At 34.8% G+C, this 20,151-nt stretch overlaps 1 protein-coding gene across 11 annotated transcripts in view; it reads right to left on the bottom strand.

Moving 5' to 3' along the window:
• Positions 1-20,151, bottom strand: part of MPDZ (multiple PDZ domain crumbs cell polarity complex component) — a 161,861-nt gene that overhangs the window by 102,300 nt on the left and 39,410 nt on the right. For 10 of the 11 annotated variants that reach the window (XM_047830066.1, XM_047830068.1, XM_047830069.1 and 7 more), the window contains exons 4-8: positions 6,946-7,155; positions 6,179-6,318; positions 5,337-5,550; positions 4,490-4,618; positions 1,961-2,167 (exon numbers count right to left, since the gene is read on the bottom strand). In XM_047830066.1, coding sequence (XP_047686022.1) covers positions 1,961-2,167; positions 4,490-4,618; positions 5,337-5,550; positions 6,179-6,318; positions 6,946-7,155 — 900 coding nt within the window. Of the gene's footprint in view, positions 1-1,960; positions 2,168-4,489; positions 4,619-5,336; positions 5,551-6,178; positions 6,319-6,945; positions 7,156-16,772; positions 16,820-20,151 lie in introns of those variants that run through there. The other variant, XM_047830077.1, reaches the window with a different exon arrangement.

Genomic DNA, 20,151 nt, shown 5'->3' with positions numbered 1-20,151 from the left:
AGCCCAGCTAACATTTACTGAGTGGTTTCTATGTAACAGACACTTGACTTGTTTTAGTTAATTTACTCCTTAGAACAAGCCTATGAGGTTAGGTACAATTGATAAATTCTTCTCTGGGGAAACTGAGGAACATAAACCTTACCAAAGACAAGCAGCAAGCAGTCTAGTAGAGGCAGAATTCAAATGCAGATAAGCTGGCTGCAAAACCAAGGCTCTTAAAATGCCTTTCAGCATGTAAAATCCTTAGGAGAATATAGGAGCCACAGTGTCCACTAAGTTGTTGCTGCTATGATCGTAAGTTAATAGTTGATTCTAGTACCATGAATATGAGTTAATCTATCTTCCAGGTATTTTATTAATAGACTGAAGATTATTTTGAAAGCCAGGGAAATGCAACAAAGCTATTTAAAATTGTTACTGTATTTGTTTTATAAATTCAGACTTTAACATAAAAAGCTCTTTGTAAGAAAAGTATGCCTTTCTGCATTGATCTTCGTTCCTGAAATGACAGCTGAAAGCAAGTTTCTCTAACATGTAGAGTTGTTATTAATTATATATGGGACTGAAGGGCATGGTTTTCTGAATTAAGCACTGGTGGACTAGAGTGGTAAGTCACCAACAAGCTACTGGCATTACATACTTGTGTGGTTCCAGCAGAGTCCCCAGAGAATACTACAAAGATCGTAACGGAACAAAGGTTATGGGTTCGAATGCCCATACACGTTGCAGTGAGCTGGTAATGGTTTTGATTTTCTTTAAGCAAACTCTGTATCTCACTGATAGTCCATCTAAATGAGATATAATTTTATAGTAAAGTTTGATTTATTTTTTTCATTGCACATAATTATCTGTGCAAACTTAGCAAAAGTTTAAAGTTTAGATAATTACAAGAAAATGACAGGATGAAATCTGCTTCAATTGAAACAAATGTGTTTTCTATTTTTAATAAGACTTATGCGAGTGCTATTTTAGAGGGTGGCAATTTGACTATCGAATGGTTTTAAAAGGGGCACAAGCTTCAGAAATGATGATATGCACAGAATAGATATTTTTCTAAGCTTTCAATTACATCAAGTGGTTTTCGGTATTGCATTCATTTATATATTGCTGAATAAAATGTTTTGTTTACCACAAAAGAATGTGATTTAAATACTTTCATACACAAGCTTTCTTTCTTTACTTCTTTCTCTCTGCAAAAAATAGCAACTAACTCAATCCTAAAAACAACAGAATCATGGAAATTTCAAGTGTTCTAATAAAGTTTTAAAGGGCTTGTGGAGGAGGTTAGGATATTAAAAAAAGAATCTGTAGCAACTAATTAGAAAAAACTTTAACAGGAAAAAAAATCATTGATGTTTTTAGATCTACCAGAAAGGAATGTAGCACTTGCATTTGCTATAACGCTTATCTAGAAATTGAGTGTAATTATTTTCTCAAATATTTAAGAGATTTGGGGATAAAATTATTTTGTTGATACTCCCACCCCTATTCTTCCCCCCATCCAAAGTCACTAAAAGGAAAGCTGTTGAAGGAGAATGACTGGAACTCCCAGCTCACCTAACTAGAGCCTTCTAGTTAAGAGATAGATAGAATTAAACATTTTAGTTATCAGATCAAGTAATTATTTAAAATTTAGTCCATTATTTCAAAAGATTATCCTCATAAATGTGCTGCTTAGAGAAAGCACACGAAACATTTCTGTAAACATTTCATGTAACATCACATTTCATGTAAACATTTACTATGTAAAACAGTAATCTAGAATTTTTTAAAGAAACCTATTTTTCATCTGTTACACATTATTCCTAATTAATAAGATATTAGTGCTGAAACACAGTTACACTTGAATTTATATTCTTTAGCACTAACATGTGAATATCATTAAGACTAGTTTCTAAACATCACCATCATCTAAATGCTAGTGCCTGCGGCTTTCCTCCTAATGTTTCCACCTACTTACCCGCATTTCTGGCGTAGATGGGGATGAGGAAAGGGTGATGCCCACAGAGGCAGGTGCTGCTGCTTCTTCTATGGCACCTCTTGCAATCACCAGTTTGACCCTATTTCCACACTGCCTGAGCACTTGTGCTACTTGCTCACTGCTCATTCCTGCCAGATCAGTGTCACCAATCTTTAGAATGTGGTCTCCACTGCATAATCGCCCATGCTGAATAAAGAGATTGGTTAATCAGGATATTGATTTTTTTTTAATTTTCTTAAGTTTATTTATTTATATTGAGAGAGGGAGAGAGAGAGAGGAAGAGAGAGAGAGGGGGGGGGAGAGAGAGAGAGAGAGAGAGAGAGAGAGAGAGAGAGAGAAAGAGAGAGAACACAAGCTGGGGAGGGGCAGAGAGAAAGAGAAACAGAATCCCAAGCAGGCTCAGTGCCGTCAGCGCAGAGCCCAATGAGGGGCTTCAACTCACAAACCATGAGATCATGACCTGAGCAGAGATCAAGAGTCAGAGGCTTAACTGACTGTGCCAACCAGGCCCCCAGGATATTAATATTTTAATTTCATCAGAGAGATCCCAAACGAGGGAAAGAGAATAATGTAACAATAGCAGTCATGTGAATTACCAATCATGGAATATTAAACATGTGGTTGTTATTTTAACTGCCTTTTGAAGCATCTTAATGTTATTCAATGTGATATAAGTAACTGAAATTCACAAATATTCCCTAAACCAATAGTTGATAAGAGCTTATCACTTCGATGTCTACCCACCAGATGCAAGAAAATATGAAGCCTTTTGAAAATTTTTTGAGGAACAGAAAAAGAAGAAAATGCCACTAAGCAAAGATGAAGCCCAAGTCACTATGCAAATACATATTACTCAAAAAATATAGTACAGAACACAAGAAAGCACTGAATTAATACTACAATTTTTTGTCTTGTGTTTTCAATTAAAAATATCCCTAAAAAACTCATTTGCAGATGAAATCCTTATGAGATGAAAATTTAGATGGATAAGGGGAGTAAAAAAAGCAGACTTATTATCTCCATACTAGAACTTTCTTCAATGACAGCATCATCCAGTATGGCAGTAACTAGTGACACGTGGTTACAGAGTACTTGAAATGTGGCTAGTCCAACTGAAAAGCTGAATTTGTCATTTTATTTAATTTTAATTAATTTAAATTTGAGTTTTACAAGTAGCAAGTAGCTACATGTGGCTATATTATTGGACGGGGCAATTCTACACTGAAGATAAAGCTTAATTTACTGCAAGCCAGTCACCTAGGGAAATTTCATTCAATACTGTACATGCTGGCTAAGAGCTAAAAGGAAGAAAATATGCACATTATTGTGTTACTGCTAATACTTCTACTGATAAAGCTGCCATTAAACAAGCCTTGTATATATGAATATGAGAAATATCTGATGAATTGCCTTCCTAGTTTAAGTTCAAATACACATGGAAAAACAAATTTATAAACAAAATGTTATAACAACAGCAAAAGTTTCTGACACTAGAAATTCTCAAATTAAAATATAAATCAGGGGTGCCTGGGTGGCTCAGTTAGTTGAGCATCCGACTTCAGCTCAGGTCATGATCTCACGGTTCGTGAGTTTGAGCCCCGCATCAGGCTCTGTGCTGATGGCTCGGAGTCTGGAGCCTGCTTCAGATTCTATGTCATCCTCTCTCTCTGCCCCTCCGCCACTCATACTCTGACTCTCTCTCTCAAAAATAAACATTAAAAAAATGTTTTTAAATATATAAATCATAATAACTTTCCATTTTTTTCTCTCATATATTCCAGCAATGTCACATAGCATAAACGGCAATGCTTTAACCAACTACTCCGAGAGATAAAAATAGGCTGTGCTTTTACAAAGAAGACACAAGTGACCCATCACTAAAGGGCCAAGTTGAATCTTGTTTTTTTTTCTCTGAGTAATAAAGTATTCTTCTTTCCGTAATACCTTGTGGCTATACAGCAGCTAACTAGGTTTATAAATAGGATACATGATTGTAAAATAAAAGGTAGCTACCTCTACAAGGATCAAAACCATAACCTGGACTTTAATCTGTGGTTCTACAAGAGTCTTAAGATCACTGCCTAAAACTGTAACTTAAGATCAATGTCCCTTTTCAAAAGTATTTCTCCCAAATCTACGAAAACACTTTAGAAAATGCCCAGCAAAACAGAAGATTCTCATTCAGCTTCTTTGACATTATGTAAAGCCAAAGTTTCATCTAACACAAAATATAAATGATGAAGGCACAGGGGTGCCTGGGTGGCTCCATTACTTACGTGCCTGGCTCTCGGTTTCAGCTAAGGTGATGATCTCACACTGTGAGTCCACACTGGGCTCCACTGCTGGAAGTGTGGAAACTGCTTGGGATTCTTTCCCCCCAATCTCTCTCTGCCCCTCCCCCACTCTATGTCTGTATCTTAGAATGAATGAGTGAATGAATGAATGAATAAATAAATAAAGGCATACAATTTGATAAAACGACATAAGAGACCTGTTGGAATAGCTTACCTGGTCAGCTACTCCTCCAGGTAGAATGGTTTTTACTATCACACCAGTTGCTTTTCCTCCGACAATGCCAAACCCTAGTCCAGACCCATCATTCACCAATTCAATAGTTTCTACATGCTGCCAGTGAACCTGAAAAAAAACTCCTGTATGAATTTGAAAAAAAAAATCCGCGGAAACTAAAAGTTCTATTACAGTTGAGATTTCTGTGAATATTATTTTGTGATTAATATTAAATAACGGAGTTCAGACATAATAATAAGCCTTAACAATGTCCCTTTTATTTAGTATACTTCCCTTTCAACACATTGTTACTGCTACTGATATAATCATTCTTGAAATTATCAATACAACTTTATAGTGACCGCATTTAATCAGTTGAAGATAGGCACTGATTTGCAAGATCCTTTCTAGAACTTCCAAAAAAAGAAAAAGATCAAGGAGAAATCATCACCCGCTAAGATTATCTTCTGTAAAATCTTGACTCAGAGAATTTCAAATTACAAGATTCCTTTGAAGTCACTGACAGCTACCACTAACAGTATAATTCTGTAATTTACAAAGCAAAATCAAGACTGTATCTGCCTACAGATAGAGTCTGATTTGTTGAAGAAATAATTTTTTTTTTGAGGAATGCAGTCAGTCAACTGAAAGAATCACACAAAGAAAGGTTAAAGTTGATTTAGAAGACATACACTTAAACAACAAACTTTCCAAGCTAGGGAGAGATAAAAGCATAAAATGGGAAAAACTCAAGAACTACATAGGACCTACACAAAGGTAGGTCTATAGACAACCAACAAGAATGGAAAAATATGTTCTGTCCCTTTTAAAAATCTTACGGACTCACCGGGTTAGAGTGAGCGGAAACTGTGCTGGCCGCAGATGGAGAACGGGAAACTATGGGGCTGATGAGCTGAGGCAATGAGCCTCTGGCAATAACTAGCTGGACATTATCTTTGGCTTTCTGCAGGATGCTGATAGCCTGCTGATGTGTAATTGTCTGATCAAGTGCCTGTCCATTGATGGCAAGGATCTGATCAGTTTCCTTCAATCTTCCATCTCTAGCAAGAAGGAAAAAAGGGGTAAAAGATACCTGACAGCTCGCAAGAAAAGGAAAGCTTCTTTGGCATATATTCTCAGGTTATTTTTAATCCAGTTTTCTAATGTCCACACTTTTTAAGCTTTTCCCTACAATTTTACTTTCAAAAATATAAGTTTTGGCTCCAGCCGGTCCATCCTTAATCAACCCTTCCCATTTAAAAGTCATCTTTACAGCTACTCACTCAACTTATACGTTTTATCTTAGATATTCCTATTTACTAACAAATAAAAGCAAAGGTGTATACATTTAGTTGTTGCTTTGAGTATATTACTAAAAATGTAATTCAAGCAATCATGGGTCATTTGTATATTTTTCTATATAGTAACCTTTAAACTAATCAAAAAGAGCTGTTTTAATAACAATGAGAATAATGTTCTGCTTAAATTTTCCTTTTCTTCCTAAAAAGTGATTATGACTGTATTTAAAAGATATTCTCCCTTAAAATAACTTGCTTACCATAGCAGTGTTAAAGAATTCTAACAACTGGTTAATAACAGATTGTTTCTGTTTTAATTCATTTTTGTTTCTCTATATTCTACCTTCTGAATGTGGTATCAAACACAGAGAAGATACCATGAGAGTCTCACCTGTGAGCCACGCTGCCCTCTTGAATCTCCTGCACGAATATTCCCAGTTCTCCCCGGTTTTCACTCCTAAGTCCCACAACACTAAAACCAAGGCCCCCACATGGAGGTTTGAGGAGCTCAAAAACTTCTACGTGGCGACCCTGTCCAGGAAACAAAGCAAGAAATCAAATTAAAAGTCAATCACTCTATTCAGTTATTTTATTAATGGTATTACTTTGTTTAAAAAAAATAACAGAAGGGCGCCTGGGTGGTTCAGTCGGTTAAGCGTCCGACTTCGGCTCAGGTCATGATCTCATGGTCCGTGAGTTCGAGCCCCGCGTCGGGCTCTGTGCTGACAGCTCAGAGCCTGGAGCCTGTTTCAGATTCTGTGTCTCCCTCTCTCTGACCCTCCCCTGTTCATGCTCTGTCTCTCTCTGTCTCAAAAATAAATAAACATTAAAACAAAAATTAAAAAAAAATAACAGAAATTTCAAAGAATTTTCTCAGATAACTTTTATCACTCATCACCTACAATGAGACATTTTATTTTGACCCTGAAGAATAAAAAAATAAAGAAAAATGAAATAGAAAAATCTCTGAACCATCCAAACTGATGCAAAATCCACTTTTTTTCCATTTCAATTTTTTCAAATGTTATGTCTTCATAAATATGTTTAATAATATATGTTTATATCTATATAATGTTAATATAAACAAGCATATTCTTGCAATTATCCAGGACCTGACTGCACTGTTCTATCATAACTAACAGGAAGAAATGTTCTTACCTGGGCCATATTTTTGATTAGTTGATCAAAGTCATCACAAGCAGGTTTTCCATTGATGTGTGGAGTACCAGATCCTGTAAATGCTTCCAGATTCCCATTATTTGAGGATGATAAAAATAAATCATTTTGCAGAGTAGGAATTACAGCTGGGCTGAGATGTGGAATGTGGGCATATTCAACATTTGAAATTGCTGAAGTTGCAATGTTTACCTAGGAGCAATAAGGAGATTATTAACAATTTTGACATTCCATAAACTATTTCATAGGAAACATCCCAAGAGGGTAATAATGAAGTTACATATATAATTTCAGTATTGTACCCTTTCAATCAGCAACTCTATTTCAAGAAATTAATTTCAAGCACAAAATGAGAATAATACACAAAGATGTGTGTAAAAGGAAGCTCAATGCAGTATTGTTTCTTAGATGGGACAATTTTTAAAAACTACCTCCAGTGTTGAAAGTATCATTAAAACACACACACACACACACACACACACACACACACAATCATACGTTCATATACAAACTTGTGAAAAAGGCTAGTTACCAAACAATGTGCATAGTACAATACAATGTACATTCAAAAATATATTTACATTTGTATTAAACATCTGGAAGATTATACACCAACCAATATAACAGTTGTCCCTGAGAGGGGATTCCAGAGCACCATTTACCTTCTACATTCTTGAATTCTATTTAGAACAATGTATGTAGTAATGAATTTGGCCTTTCCCAAAGACAGGGAAGGTCTGACTTTCATCCTCAGCTCCTAGGAAGTAACCGCTAAACCCATGGACTTTTCCAGAATGATAGGAGGGTCTTCTTGCTCTTCATGGGGGGCTCCAAAGCTACAAGATAGCACTCCACACTGACACAAAGTTCAACACATAGGCGATCAATTATGCCTATGAAATGATACCGTAATTAAATGTCTGAACACCAAAATCAGGCAAAGTTCCTGGGTTGGCAATACTCCATGCATTCTGGTCACCTACCAATTTGGGAAAAGAAACGTTTATGGAAGCTTCGGATTTTGAAATCCTCTCAGCCTGTACTATGTCTTCCTTTGGCTAATGTTTTTTTACCCATACCCTGTCTTTATAATGGACCATAAGCTTGCGTATAACAGTTTCCAGAAAGTTCTGTAGGCCCTTCTACTGAATTATTAACCTTGAAGATGGTCTGAGGAAGATCCAGGACTTTCAGCTCATCTCAGAAATGAGGATGGTCTTTTGTGGATTCTTCCTTCTAACTCCATAGTTAGATCTTAACTCTTTGCTGTTGGTGTCAAGTCTTGAACAGAGGTGGAAGTCTAGAGGACTATGCCCTCAAACCTCACAGTTTGGCTAACTCCAGGTACAATCACATAAGTAACAACAGTGACAAAAAAAGATAATTCCATTTTGGAAAAGCATTCTATAATTACTTGTATACACCTATTATAAAGAGCACCAGTTAAGGCTAAATAATTTCCTATTTCTGTAGGGTGTCTCTAATGTAAATTTTTACCCACAATTATTTACCAGAAAGAGTACATCAATGATGCTTTATGGATATGTCTCTGAACCTCATCTCTTGCACTGTGTCTCTCACCTGCCAGGCTCCAGCTATACTGACCCCTTCATGGTTCCTCAGACTGCCAACCTGCTCCTTCTATCAGCCACATACATCCTTCCGCAAGTATCGACATGCTTATTTCTTTATTTCATTGAGATGTGCTCAACTTCACCCCAGAGAAGCTCTCCCTGACAATGCTATCCAAGAAAGCACCCCATCATTAGGCTCCATGAGCCTACCCTGCCCTGTTTTTCTCCATGGCACTTCTTACCACCTGGATGCACCCTGTTGTCATAGACCTTCCATCCCAGCTGGTGGGGACAGACTAGAATGTAGAATTCGCCAGTGGAGGAATTTGAGTATTTTATTCTCTATTATATCCTCATTCTCTAGAAGAGTGCCTTACAGAGTTGGCATTCAATACACATTTGCAGAATGTTCATTTTTTTAGGGACCTACTCTGATCTCATCTCCCCAACAACCCAACTATCATTATTTCCATTTTACAGATGACATAGTTTCACAAAGTCACACGTCTAGTAAGTTGACTATGACCTAGATTTTTTTTCATCACACTGTTCCTATGTTTCTATTATACATATCACAAATAGGAGCGCCTGGGTGGCTCAGTTGGTTAAGCGTCCGACTTCGGCTCAGGTCATGATCTCACAGTTCATGGGTTCGGACCCTGCATCGGGCTCTGTGCTGACAGCTCAGAGCCTGGAGCCTGCTTCGGATTCTGTGTTTCCCTCTCTCTCTGCCCCTTCCCCACTCACACGCTGTCTCTCTGTCTCTTAAAAATAAATAAACATTAAAAAAAATTATACATATAGCAAACAGTCATTTGAGGTATCATTTCCAGAAACAGGACATTCGGTAAAGAGTTTACATTGACAGAGCAATCAAAATATTTTACAACACATCACCAATGCATGCCTAAGAGTTTGTTACCTATCATTAAAATTGAACAGAAGATTCAGTAAGTGAACAAAGTTACCAATAATCCAAACATTATATTGGCTATCTACAATCATGGATTAAAAACCAAAAAAAAGATCAATGTGTTTAGAAGAGGCTTTTAGGAATCTTTCAAATGGTCATTTTACAATATACAGCAGGCATTATCAATTAATATTTTTTTTAAAGCAAGATCCTTATGCCAAACTTGATTTTTTTTAATCCTCAACCATGGCAACTTCAATAAAGTCTGCCAGCACAAGATACACCGCTCAGGTTGAAGCAGATGGCATAATGATTTCTGTGACAGGCTGAGGATCCCACACACCAAGACCTAATGCCTATGGTATGTTTGCACAGGAGAAAAATATTTGGACTTCTGCTACGGTAAGCCAGAATGAACAAATCACATTCCAAGAACAGAGAGTTTATCTATATGAAGTTGACTGGTGAAACAGAAGCTCTGATATCATAGAAGACCACATATGAAGGCACTCTAAGAGTGAAATTACAGGACCAGAAAAGTACAACACTATGAGAATCATTTAAAAGTATTGAATATCAATTGTTTTCTCCAAATTTGGTAAAGGTTTAACTAATGTCAATAACTGTTCCAAACTCCTCTTGGCCCTTGAGGTCTATGTAAATATAAGAGCAAGGGTTAAAGAGATCACATATTTAAAAACTATAACCTAATTATATCATTATACAAAAGAGTTGTTTTTAAATGTGCAGATTTGCATTCATAGGAGAAAGCACAAACACACCTTTCAACTCTGCTATAACTGTTTAATAAAATGGCTTTCTAAACTATATATAATCTTGAAAAACAGGAATGGATCTTACTTGCTTTGACAGACCTGTTCATAGCAGACACAGCATAAATGTTTAATAAAAAAGCTTGACTCCCATCTTGGTTTATAAATATAAAATAAACAGAAGAAAACACAACTATCTGGTGATTTTTATATACAGATAAACAATCTGTATAATTTATGTAAGTTGCTAGTAAACGAGCAAGAGTCACCAAGTAATTAACTGTTCTCTGTTTAAGTTCTGGCTGAGTATTTCAATCTAAAAGGTCCTTTTGTGTTCTTAGTAAATAGACGGATTAACCTAATTTATGGATTTTAATTAGTGCTAATACCTAAAACATAACTTAAAATGAAGGTTATGTAAATCAGTCAATTGAAAAAGTTGTCAAAGTCTTTGTAAAAAGGCAGGATGAAACACCTCTCAGTTTTTAGAAGTACAGGTGAAGTCCTCTTATAAGATGCAGTCAGAACAGGAATTGGTTGAGCTATCTCAAAACGTCAGACTGAGCAGAAATCATAACAAAGGACAAATACAAACTTGGAAAGCATTTTGATCCAAAGCATGTATGTATTCATTCACAAGTATCTTGATGCATGGGAGGTCCCCACCTTCTTTCCTGCATGAACTGCACTCAAGTAATATGGCATTATTTTTAATTTTAGTCTCTTTAAGATGGAGCAAGAGTTTGGACACCTGAGAAACCATTTCATTAAAAAACCTCGATGTTTAGAAGATCTTTCTTCAGAATGTTACAGTTTGATCACACCCAATAAATTTACCAACAACTGTTTTCTCAATTCATTTACATAGTCTTTCAAGAGAATTTAAGTAAATGTTCACGGAAAAAGTTTTTGCCATAACTTTTATGTTATGTAATGGAGTCACATAGTTACAAAAAAAAATTATGACTGGCAAAACAGCTCTAAAAAGGACTCTGACAAATGTACATTTGCCCCCCAGGTGACACTGCACCCTCAGGTGGCACACAGGACATGTCTGAAGAAATAAGTTGTGCTCTGAGCATCAGTCACTATGCCTTCCAGGACTACTGAGAAGCAAGCCACTCATCTGGAGGTATTGCTAGGAGAGCTGCTCTTCTACAATAGCATGCCAGGAAAATAAACAATTCTCTTTCGTTCTATATATAATTAAGCCCACCCTGTGGGAATAGCTGTATCAGAGTAACCCTTCCACTGAGATCAATTAGAAAATTTATATAAAGAGCTGTGTGTAAGAACAACTCTGAAGGTGTCAAAAAGAAACAACCACTTCTGCCATATTCTATTCATCAGAAGTAAATCAATAAACCCACCCCACACTCAAAGAGAAGAGATCACACAAAAGCATGAATACCAGATGGCAGGGATTATTGGTGTCCATCCCAGAGGTAGACTACCACAGAGTGTCATAGTAAAACTGCTGAAAGCCAAGACCTAGGGGAGATCTTAAAAGTCACCAGAACAAAAAAGAACCTTATCTTCAGAGAAGAGTAAAACAGACAGCTGACTTTTCAAGTTAATCAATGAAAAACAGAAGACAATAGAATAAAAAAGTACAAAATGACAACAACGAAAAAAGGTCACCTGAGCATTTTCAGAACACCTTCCCTACACACATACTCACACACAGTGTTGCTTCAGAACTGTACAAAAGAAATTCACAAGTAAATTCTTAGAATTAATAAAGATCCCTCATGGAATTTCCTTACATTAGCACAAAAGACTGAAGAACACACACACACACAAAAACAAGTTTTAAAAATGTAAGTAGGGGTGTCTGGGTGGCTCAGTCCAGTTGAAAGACCGACTCTTGACTTTGGCTCAGGTTATGATCCCAGGTTCTTGGGATCAAGCCCCATATTGGGCTCACGCTGAGTGTGGAGTATGCTTGGGATTCTTTCTCTCTCTCCCTCTGCCCTTCTCCCCTGCTCACACAATGTCTGTCTGTCTGTCTCTCTCTCTCTAAAATAAAATAAAATAAAATAAAATAAAATAAAATAAATAAAAAAAATAAAATAAAATAAAATAAAATAAAATAAATAAAAAAATAAAATAAAATAAATAAAAAAATAAAATAAAATAAAATAAATAAAATAAATAAAATAAAATAAATAAAATAAAATAAAATAAAATAAAATAAAATAAAATAAATAAAATAAAAAAAATAAAATAAAATAAATAAAATAAAATAAATAAAATAAAATAAAATAAAATAAATAAATAAAATAAATAAAATAAAATAAATAAAATAAAATAAAATAAAATAAAATAAAATAAAATAAAATAAAATAAAATAAAAACAGGGGCTCCTGGGTGGCTCAGTCAGTTAGGCATCCAATTCTGGATTTCAGCTCAGATCATGATCTCATGGTTCATGCTTAGGATTCTCTCTCTCTCCTCTCTCTCTCTGCCCCTCCCCAGCTTGTGCACACATACACTCACTCTCTCAAAATAAATAAATATACTTAAAATAAAATAAATAAATGAAAATAAAAATATGAGTAAATCAATGGTAATATCTTAAAACAATAAATAAAATTTGTGGAGTTTTAAATATAAGTAGAATGAAAGTACATGTCAATTACATAAAAGACACGAGTAGGGTACATGAGGTTGAACTGTACTAAGCTCCTTTCATTTTCCAAGAAGTAGTAAAAGTTCCAATTAAAATAAAATCAAAATAACTTCAGGGTAATATATCTGACAAAGGACTCAGGTCTGGCTTAAAAAAGGAAAACTCAATATTAAAAAAGATCCAAGTAGAAAACGAACAAAGAAAGACATTTCACCAGAAAGTTGTGTGGATGGCAAATGGGAACATAAAATATGTTCAGCATTATTATCCATCCTGGAAATGCAAATTAAAAGCACAAATACTATCACTATATATCTATCAGAATGACTGAGTAAATAATAGTGGTAAAACCAAGTGCTGGTAAGAATGTGGAGAAAATGGATTTCTCCCACATTGCTGGCAGGAATGTGAAATGGTACAGCCCCACTGGCAAAGAGTTAGGCAGTTTTTGAAAAAAAACTAAACATGCATTTACCATACAACATGGCAATTACACCCTTTGGCATTTATTATATAGAAATTAATACTTAACATTCACACAAAAACATGTATGCAATGCTCACAGAAGCTTTATCTACAAGAGTAAAAACCTAGAAACAAAAAAAATGTCTCTCAAGAGGTGTACCCCTACCAGCAAATAATACTAAACAACAAAAAAGAATAAAATATTAATATACACAACTTGGATAGATCACAAGAGTGTCATGAGTAATGAAAAACATGAAACAATCTCAAAAGGTCACATACATTATGATGATAATTTCATAAAATTCTTGAAATGGTTAAATTATAAAGATGGAAAAAGTTGCCAGAGGACAGGGGTGGTGGCAGGAAGGGAACAGGGTATAACTATTAAGGAGTAGCACAGAGAGATCATTGTGGTGATGAAATAGTACCTAGATTGCGATGGTGGCTCCACAAATGTATGCCAGAGAATGACATGGACTGAAGAAATGGACACACATTGTACCATTATCAGTTTCTTGGTTTTGATATTTTACTGTAATTACCAAGACATCACCCCTGGAGATAACTGGGTGAAGTACATATAGGACCTCTCTATTATATTGAAAACCTCCTGTGAATCTATAATTATTGTAAGATTTTTTAAAAGTTGACTCTAATAGGCCAAGGATGCTCACTCTAATCTTTAGGGTAACCACTAAAAGAATAATAAAATTAAGTATAAATAGCATGCTAATAGAGGAAGAAGATGAAATAAAAAGTGAACTAGGGGCGCCTGGGTGGCTCAGTTGCTTAATTGTCCTGATTTCATGGCTCAGGTCATGATTTCATGGCTCATGAGTTCAAGCCCCATGTCAGGCTCTGTGCCGACAGCTCAGCCTGAAGCCTGCTTCGGGTTCTGTGTCTCCCTCTCTCACTCTGTCTCTCAAAAAAGAAAACAAAAGACACCAAATATTAAATTTTTAAAAGTGAACTAATACCAAAAGGAAAAAAAAAATGAATAAACAAGACAAAGAGAAAAAAATAATGAATCAAAATAAAAATTTATCAATAATTGCATTAAATGACTACAATTGCCCCACTGTATAACACAACAAAACAAAATGCCTGCTGTTTACCAAAGATATGACTAATAATAAAAAAGATAAAGATGAAAATAGAAAGATCCACCATACATACATCAACCAGAAGAAGCCTGGTACACCTAAACTGGTACCAGGCAAGTGGACTTTAAGGCAAGAAGCATTACTGGAGACAAAGGCAGATGATTCAGAGATAAAGGGTCAATTCAGTAGAAATAAGACAATCTCAGTCACCTAAAAATATAACCTCAAAACACATAGGACACAAGGGCTCAGAATCCAGATGAGAAACAGACAAATCCAAGCCCTAATTAGAGATTATAACACATCTCTCCCAGTAACTAATAGAATCGGGGGGGGGGGGGGGATCAGTAAGGATATAAAAGATCTGAACAAAATTCTAAATAAAGTTGATAGAATCAATATAAAAAAGAAACTATATTCCTAGAAAAGAAAAAACAATTAGAAAATCAAAAGCTTTAAAAAAGATTGCATGTAAAATATAATAAAATTATTTGAAAACACTGGAATACAACATAGAGTTCAGAAACACTCACATATACATGGCCACATGATTTACTGTGCCGATGTAAGGGAGAAAAGAATGGTCTTTTCAATAAAAGGTTCTGGTTCAAATGGATATTCAAATGGAAAATTAATTCACAAACATACTTTACCTCACAAAACAGCCAAAATTTAGAAGCTAAAGCAAGCTTCTGAAAGAAAAATCTCTAATCAATGATTTAAGTAGGACAAAAAAGGCAGTGTATACACATAGAGGAAAAGTTTTAAAAACTGGACTTTATTAAAATTAAAAAAAAACCTTCTTGTCATCAAAACATATAACTAAGAAAGTCAAAAGGCAAGACACAAGCAGAAAAAAACAGTTGCAATACAAATATCCAACAAAGAAGTTGTACTCAGGAAACCAAAAAACAAAACAAAACAAAAAAAAACCAACAACAACAAACTATTGTAAATCAATAAGACTCACAAACCAATAGAAAAACTGGCAAAAGACTTAAACAGAACTCCACCAAGGAGGATATCAAAATGATCAATAAGCATATACAAAGGTGCTCAATATCATTAATCATCACATGATACTACAACATACCCCCTACAGTGGCTAGAAATGGAAAAAGAGAAATTTAAAGCTGACAGTACCAGCAATGAGGCGGAACGAGAATTTTCTTACATTACAGTGAGAACGTAGACCTACTCTTTGGAAAACAATTTGGCAGAATCTACAAATGCTGAAAAAAATACCTTAAGGCCCAGAAATTTCACTCATAAGTAAACATCCAAGAGAAATGTACACTTATGAAGATCAAAGGACATGTGTTAGAATGTTTATGGCAGTTTTGTTTGTAATAGCAAAAAACTGGAAAAAAATTACAATCAACAGAAGAAAGTACAGATATATTCTAGTACATTCATGCAATGAAAAATGGAAAAGAATTACAGCTACATATAACAACATGAAGGAATATAACAGACACAAAGTGAAGAAAGAGCCAGGAACAAAGCATGTATACTCATATTGTATTTACGTAAAATTCAAATACTTATTCATGGGATAAAAGTCAAAATAGTATATGATCTGACTTCCATGAGAAATCTAAATGAGCCAAACTCACATAATCAGAGAGAAGACTGGTAGTTGCCAGGGGCAGGGAAAATGGGGAGATGCTGATCAAAGGGTACAAACTTCCAGTTATAAGTAAGTTCTGGGGATCTAATGTACACTGTGGTCACTACAGTTAACAGTACTCTATGGTATATTTGAAAGTGGTGAAGTGAGTAGATCTTAAATGTTTTCATCATACACAAAAAAAGGTTATTACTGAGGTTACAGATGTGTTAACTAGCCTCATTTTTGGTAATCACTTCACAACACACATATGTATCAAATATCCCTTTGCATATCTTAGACTTATGCAGTTACATGTCAATTTTATCTCACGCAGCCTGGAAAAAAAATAGTGATTCTTTTGGGGTAGAGGATGGGGACTGACTGAGGGGACACAGAGTATGATGGAGTTTTAGTAACTTTCTATACTTTGACTTAGGTGAAGAGTTTTATGTGTACATTCCATTTATAAAATACCCATGAGCTATATAGTTTTGCCCTTGACTTTATGTTAATTCGAATTTTTTTTTAAGTTTGCAAGGTAGGTAAGTGCTAAGAACTTGGGGCACTCCAATGACTAGTAAAACAACAACAACAACAACAACAACAACAACAACAACAACAACAAAAAACCTACTTCTCTGAAAGAAAGAAGGTGATTTGAACAACCTCCGTGTTATTAAGCTAAATCTCCTGACAGAAACTCGGAATTTAAAGTTCAATTACCAGGCACTCACCTTAAATGAAAGAGAACACAGAAACTAGGTATCTGAAGACGAAGCCAAGACCATTACTGTGATGGATGGCCCTCTGCAGGCTTGATACAGATTCCACTGGCTAATTCCCATCTACAGAAGAAATCCTTCAACAAGTACTCAAGTCAAGATGAATCCTCAGCACGTGTGTTTTAACCTCTGTAGCATATGTAGATGTTTCTTCCTCAAAGATCATGAATTTTTGCAACTTGTAATCATTTAATTGCACAGCAAAGAAGAAAAAATAATCATTATGCTATCTAATGTTTTTATACTGAAGTATTCTGATCTACCCTGATACAAGGTTGACACAACATGAGGTTTCAAAATTATAATTGTTTTCAACAATACCTATCCTGTAAAACTAATGTCAATCCAAAAATACTTGAAAATATCAATGTCTTAAATATTTTGATCATAAAAATATGATCTATGCTCTCAAGTTTAACAAAATAGAATATTCTCAAATATGTAGATTCACTTAACTAATCTGCTACGAAATATTGAAATATTGACTTCTTATGCTCCATCTATTCTGGGTTGTTAACTGAAGATGAAGTTAATATTATTAACTCTGTTTTAATGGCTAGCATCAATCTTTCCAGAAGTACTCGTATAATTGTCTAGAAAAGGGATTGCTTAGGACCAAACCAAATTTCCTACAGCATTTTTATACAGATTATCAAAACCTGTTTATGGTCCTGTTATTTTGACTTATTCTGAATGCTAGAATAGCAAAGAGAATAGAGTGACCCAAATGCTTATATAATTTGATGGATATTTCTATCACTTAAAAGCTAAAATATATACATTATCTTGAATTAAGTAAGAAAATGACCACTGCTTTTGCAGTCCTAGTTTTGGTAGACTTTAAACAAATTTATAAACAAATATTGCTAGTCCAATTTCCCAATTTCTGTTTGTTTGTTACTCCTTAATGTAATGAGAAATAAGAAATAAGGCACTCTGGGGAATCTGCCATAACAGGTGCACCTCATAGAAATGCAGACTGTTGTTTTTAATCTGCGCCTTGTCTTTTCTTCTTGCAGAGGAAGAAAAGTGCTTATTTTCTTGTGAACTTACAAAACTGCTGTAAAACACTCTCTGGAACTGATCCCAAACATGAAATGCAAAGACAGACAGGATACCAAGAGTATTCAATGAAATACAGCACCTAAAATGGTAGCAATCAGAGGAAAAAAAAATTTTACACATAATAGAACTGCATTTCAAGTTTGGAACCAGGGGAGGCCTCCTTTTCCATAAATCTTTCAGTGAAATACTGATTAGAGCACAACTCTGATGCATTATTGAACAGGCAAACCCTTGCACAGTAATTGATGGTGGCACTCTGATTTAATGATCCTTATTTTTAAAGCTAATTAAAGAAATTGAGTTGCATGTTCAACGGGGATTAGCTTAATGTGACGAGACTATTTTGGACATAAAGTACCTCATAGCTTCTGAACTAAACAAGATACAAAATGGAGCAGCAAATTATAAGATGGTATGGGGGGGGTGGTATTTTCTGATGGAATCAGCATAATTTCATGTTTTCTATGAAAATTTCTCTTCAGTCATTCAAATACTTACTGAGTACCTCAAATGTCCAAGACATTGGGCTCTAGGTAACAGGACAGAAATTAAACATACAAAATGCTTTGCATAATCACTAATATGTTAGATATCCTATAAAATTACTCTACCAGGCATAGTTAACCCACCTACTGAGATAGACAACTTTCTTTTCATAGCTATGAGTTCTTGAATAGCAAGGCAGATAGTGGATGAGAATTTACAGATATTCTTAATGTAGCCATTGATGATCATTGGCTGACAAATTTAAAATATAAGGTTATTGAATTTAGAAAATAATCCCTTAACCCAAGAACATTCAGGCAGTCATTCTGAGTAATCAAAATGTAAATTTTCTGCATCTGCCTCTATGTGGATACAAGTACAAAGTTTCAGGGGCACATTTGTCTTAAAATTCCCATGTGCTATATAAAAAGGATAAATGATCAACCAGGAAACCCAAGATGAAACACAAAGAAAAAAATGAATTAAAGAGTACCTACGACTCTTCTTGTCTTCTCCCTTTTGATATTTAGAAAGATATATATAAATCATCAAAAATCTACCTAAAGTAATGTGTATTGTTATAGGCCATTAAATGACAAGATCAAGTAACAAAATGGTAAACTTTGTACCTTTATACAACTTAGGTGATGTTGTTAAGTTAAATGAATGGCCACACGGCAAGTTATGCTATTTTATAACGTTTCAGTCTTCATTCAGAGCTGCATCTATGAAAATTTGATTTATTTTTAAAACTACACCACAAAAGATACTAAGTAGAATCAATATACAAGGCATATGGCACTAAAATGTCAGGCTGAGGCATCATAAAGCAGGGGGCTCCATGTGTATTTATAAACTAATTTTTTAAAAGTCTAAATTTCACTCAAATCTTTAGAAATACTCATAGATGAAAAGATTCAAGTTCTTCCCCTCGACCCATTTTCCTAAAATATACATGAATACTTGAGTAAAGACTGCAATAGAAACTGAGCTTAAAATAGTCAGTTTAGAACAGTTTTAAACTTTTTTTCATTATTGTTGTAAATTTTATACAAATAAATTGTATTTATTTATTTATTTAATTGTATTTATGTAAATAAAATTTTTACAGAAATTTTAAGCTTACCATTTAAAGAAAAGTTAGGTTCAGGCACCTGGATGGCTCAGCAGTTAAATGTCCAACTCTTGGTTTCGGCTCAGGTCATGATCTCATGGTTCATAAGTTCCATGAACCATGGAACCATGTTCTGTGCTGACAGCACAGAGTCTCCTTGGAATTCTCTCTCTCTCTCTCTCTCTCTCTCTCTCTCTCTCTCTCAAAAGTAAATATTTAAAAAACAAAACAAAATACTAGCTTCACCACTCAACCTCCCTGTGCCTCCATTTCCCTATCCCTTAAAGAAGAAAGGTAACATTATCTACTCCATCTATCTCCTAGTATCTACCACTTTACAGTATTGTTGTAATTACAAAACGGGTACTTGGAACAGTTCTGGCACACAGTAAGAATTTCATAGCTGTTAATTGCTATGATGTTGACGGTGAAAAGTGGTGCATCTTTCCAATATGGCTAGTAAGAAAAATACAAGGTCTTCAAAGTAACTTCAGTTACTTGGCTAGTTTATTTATATTAAAGATTAGTTCTCTCTGGCAAGGAAAGATAATCACTGATGTATAACAATTCTGAATTTTCATGAATATTTACATATTCCTTAATCAAGCAATCATTTATTGACCTTGGGTGAAATGTATTAGGCACAAAGCAGTCAAAGATGAACAT

The sequence above is a fragment of the Prionailurus viverrinus genome, chromosome D4 (genome assembly GCF_022837055.1).
Source record: "Prionailurus viverrinus isolate Anna chromosome D4, UM_Priviv_1.0, whole genome shotgun sequence".
Classification (NCBI taxonomy): domain Eukaryota; kingdom Metazoa; phylum Chordata; class Mammalia; order Carnivora; family Felidae; genus Prionailurus; species Prionailurus viverrinus.
Note: the sequence above shows the minus strand (reverse complement) of the source record. Positions and strands in the feature narration are given on the sequence as shown.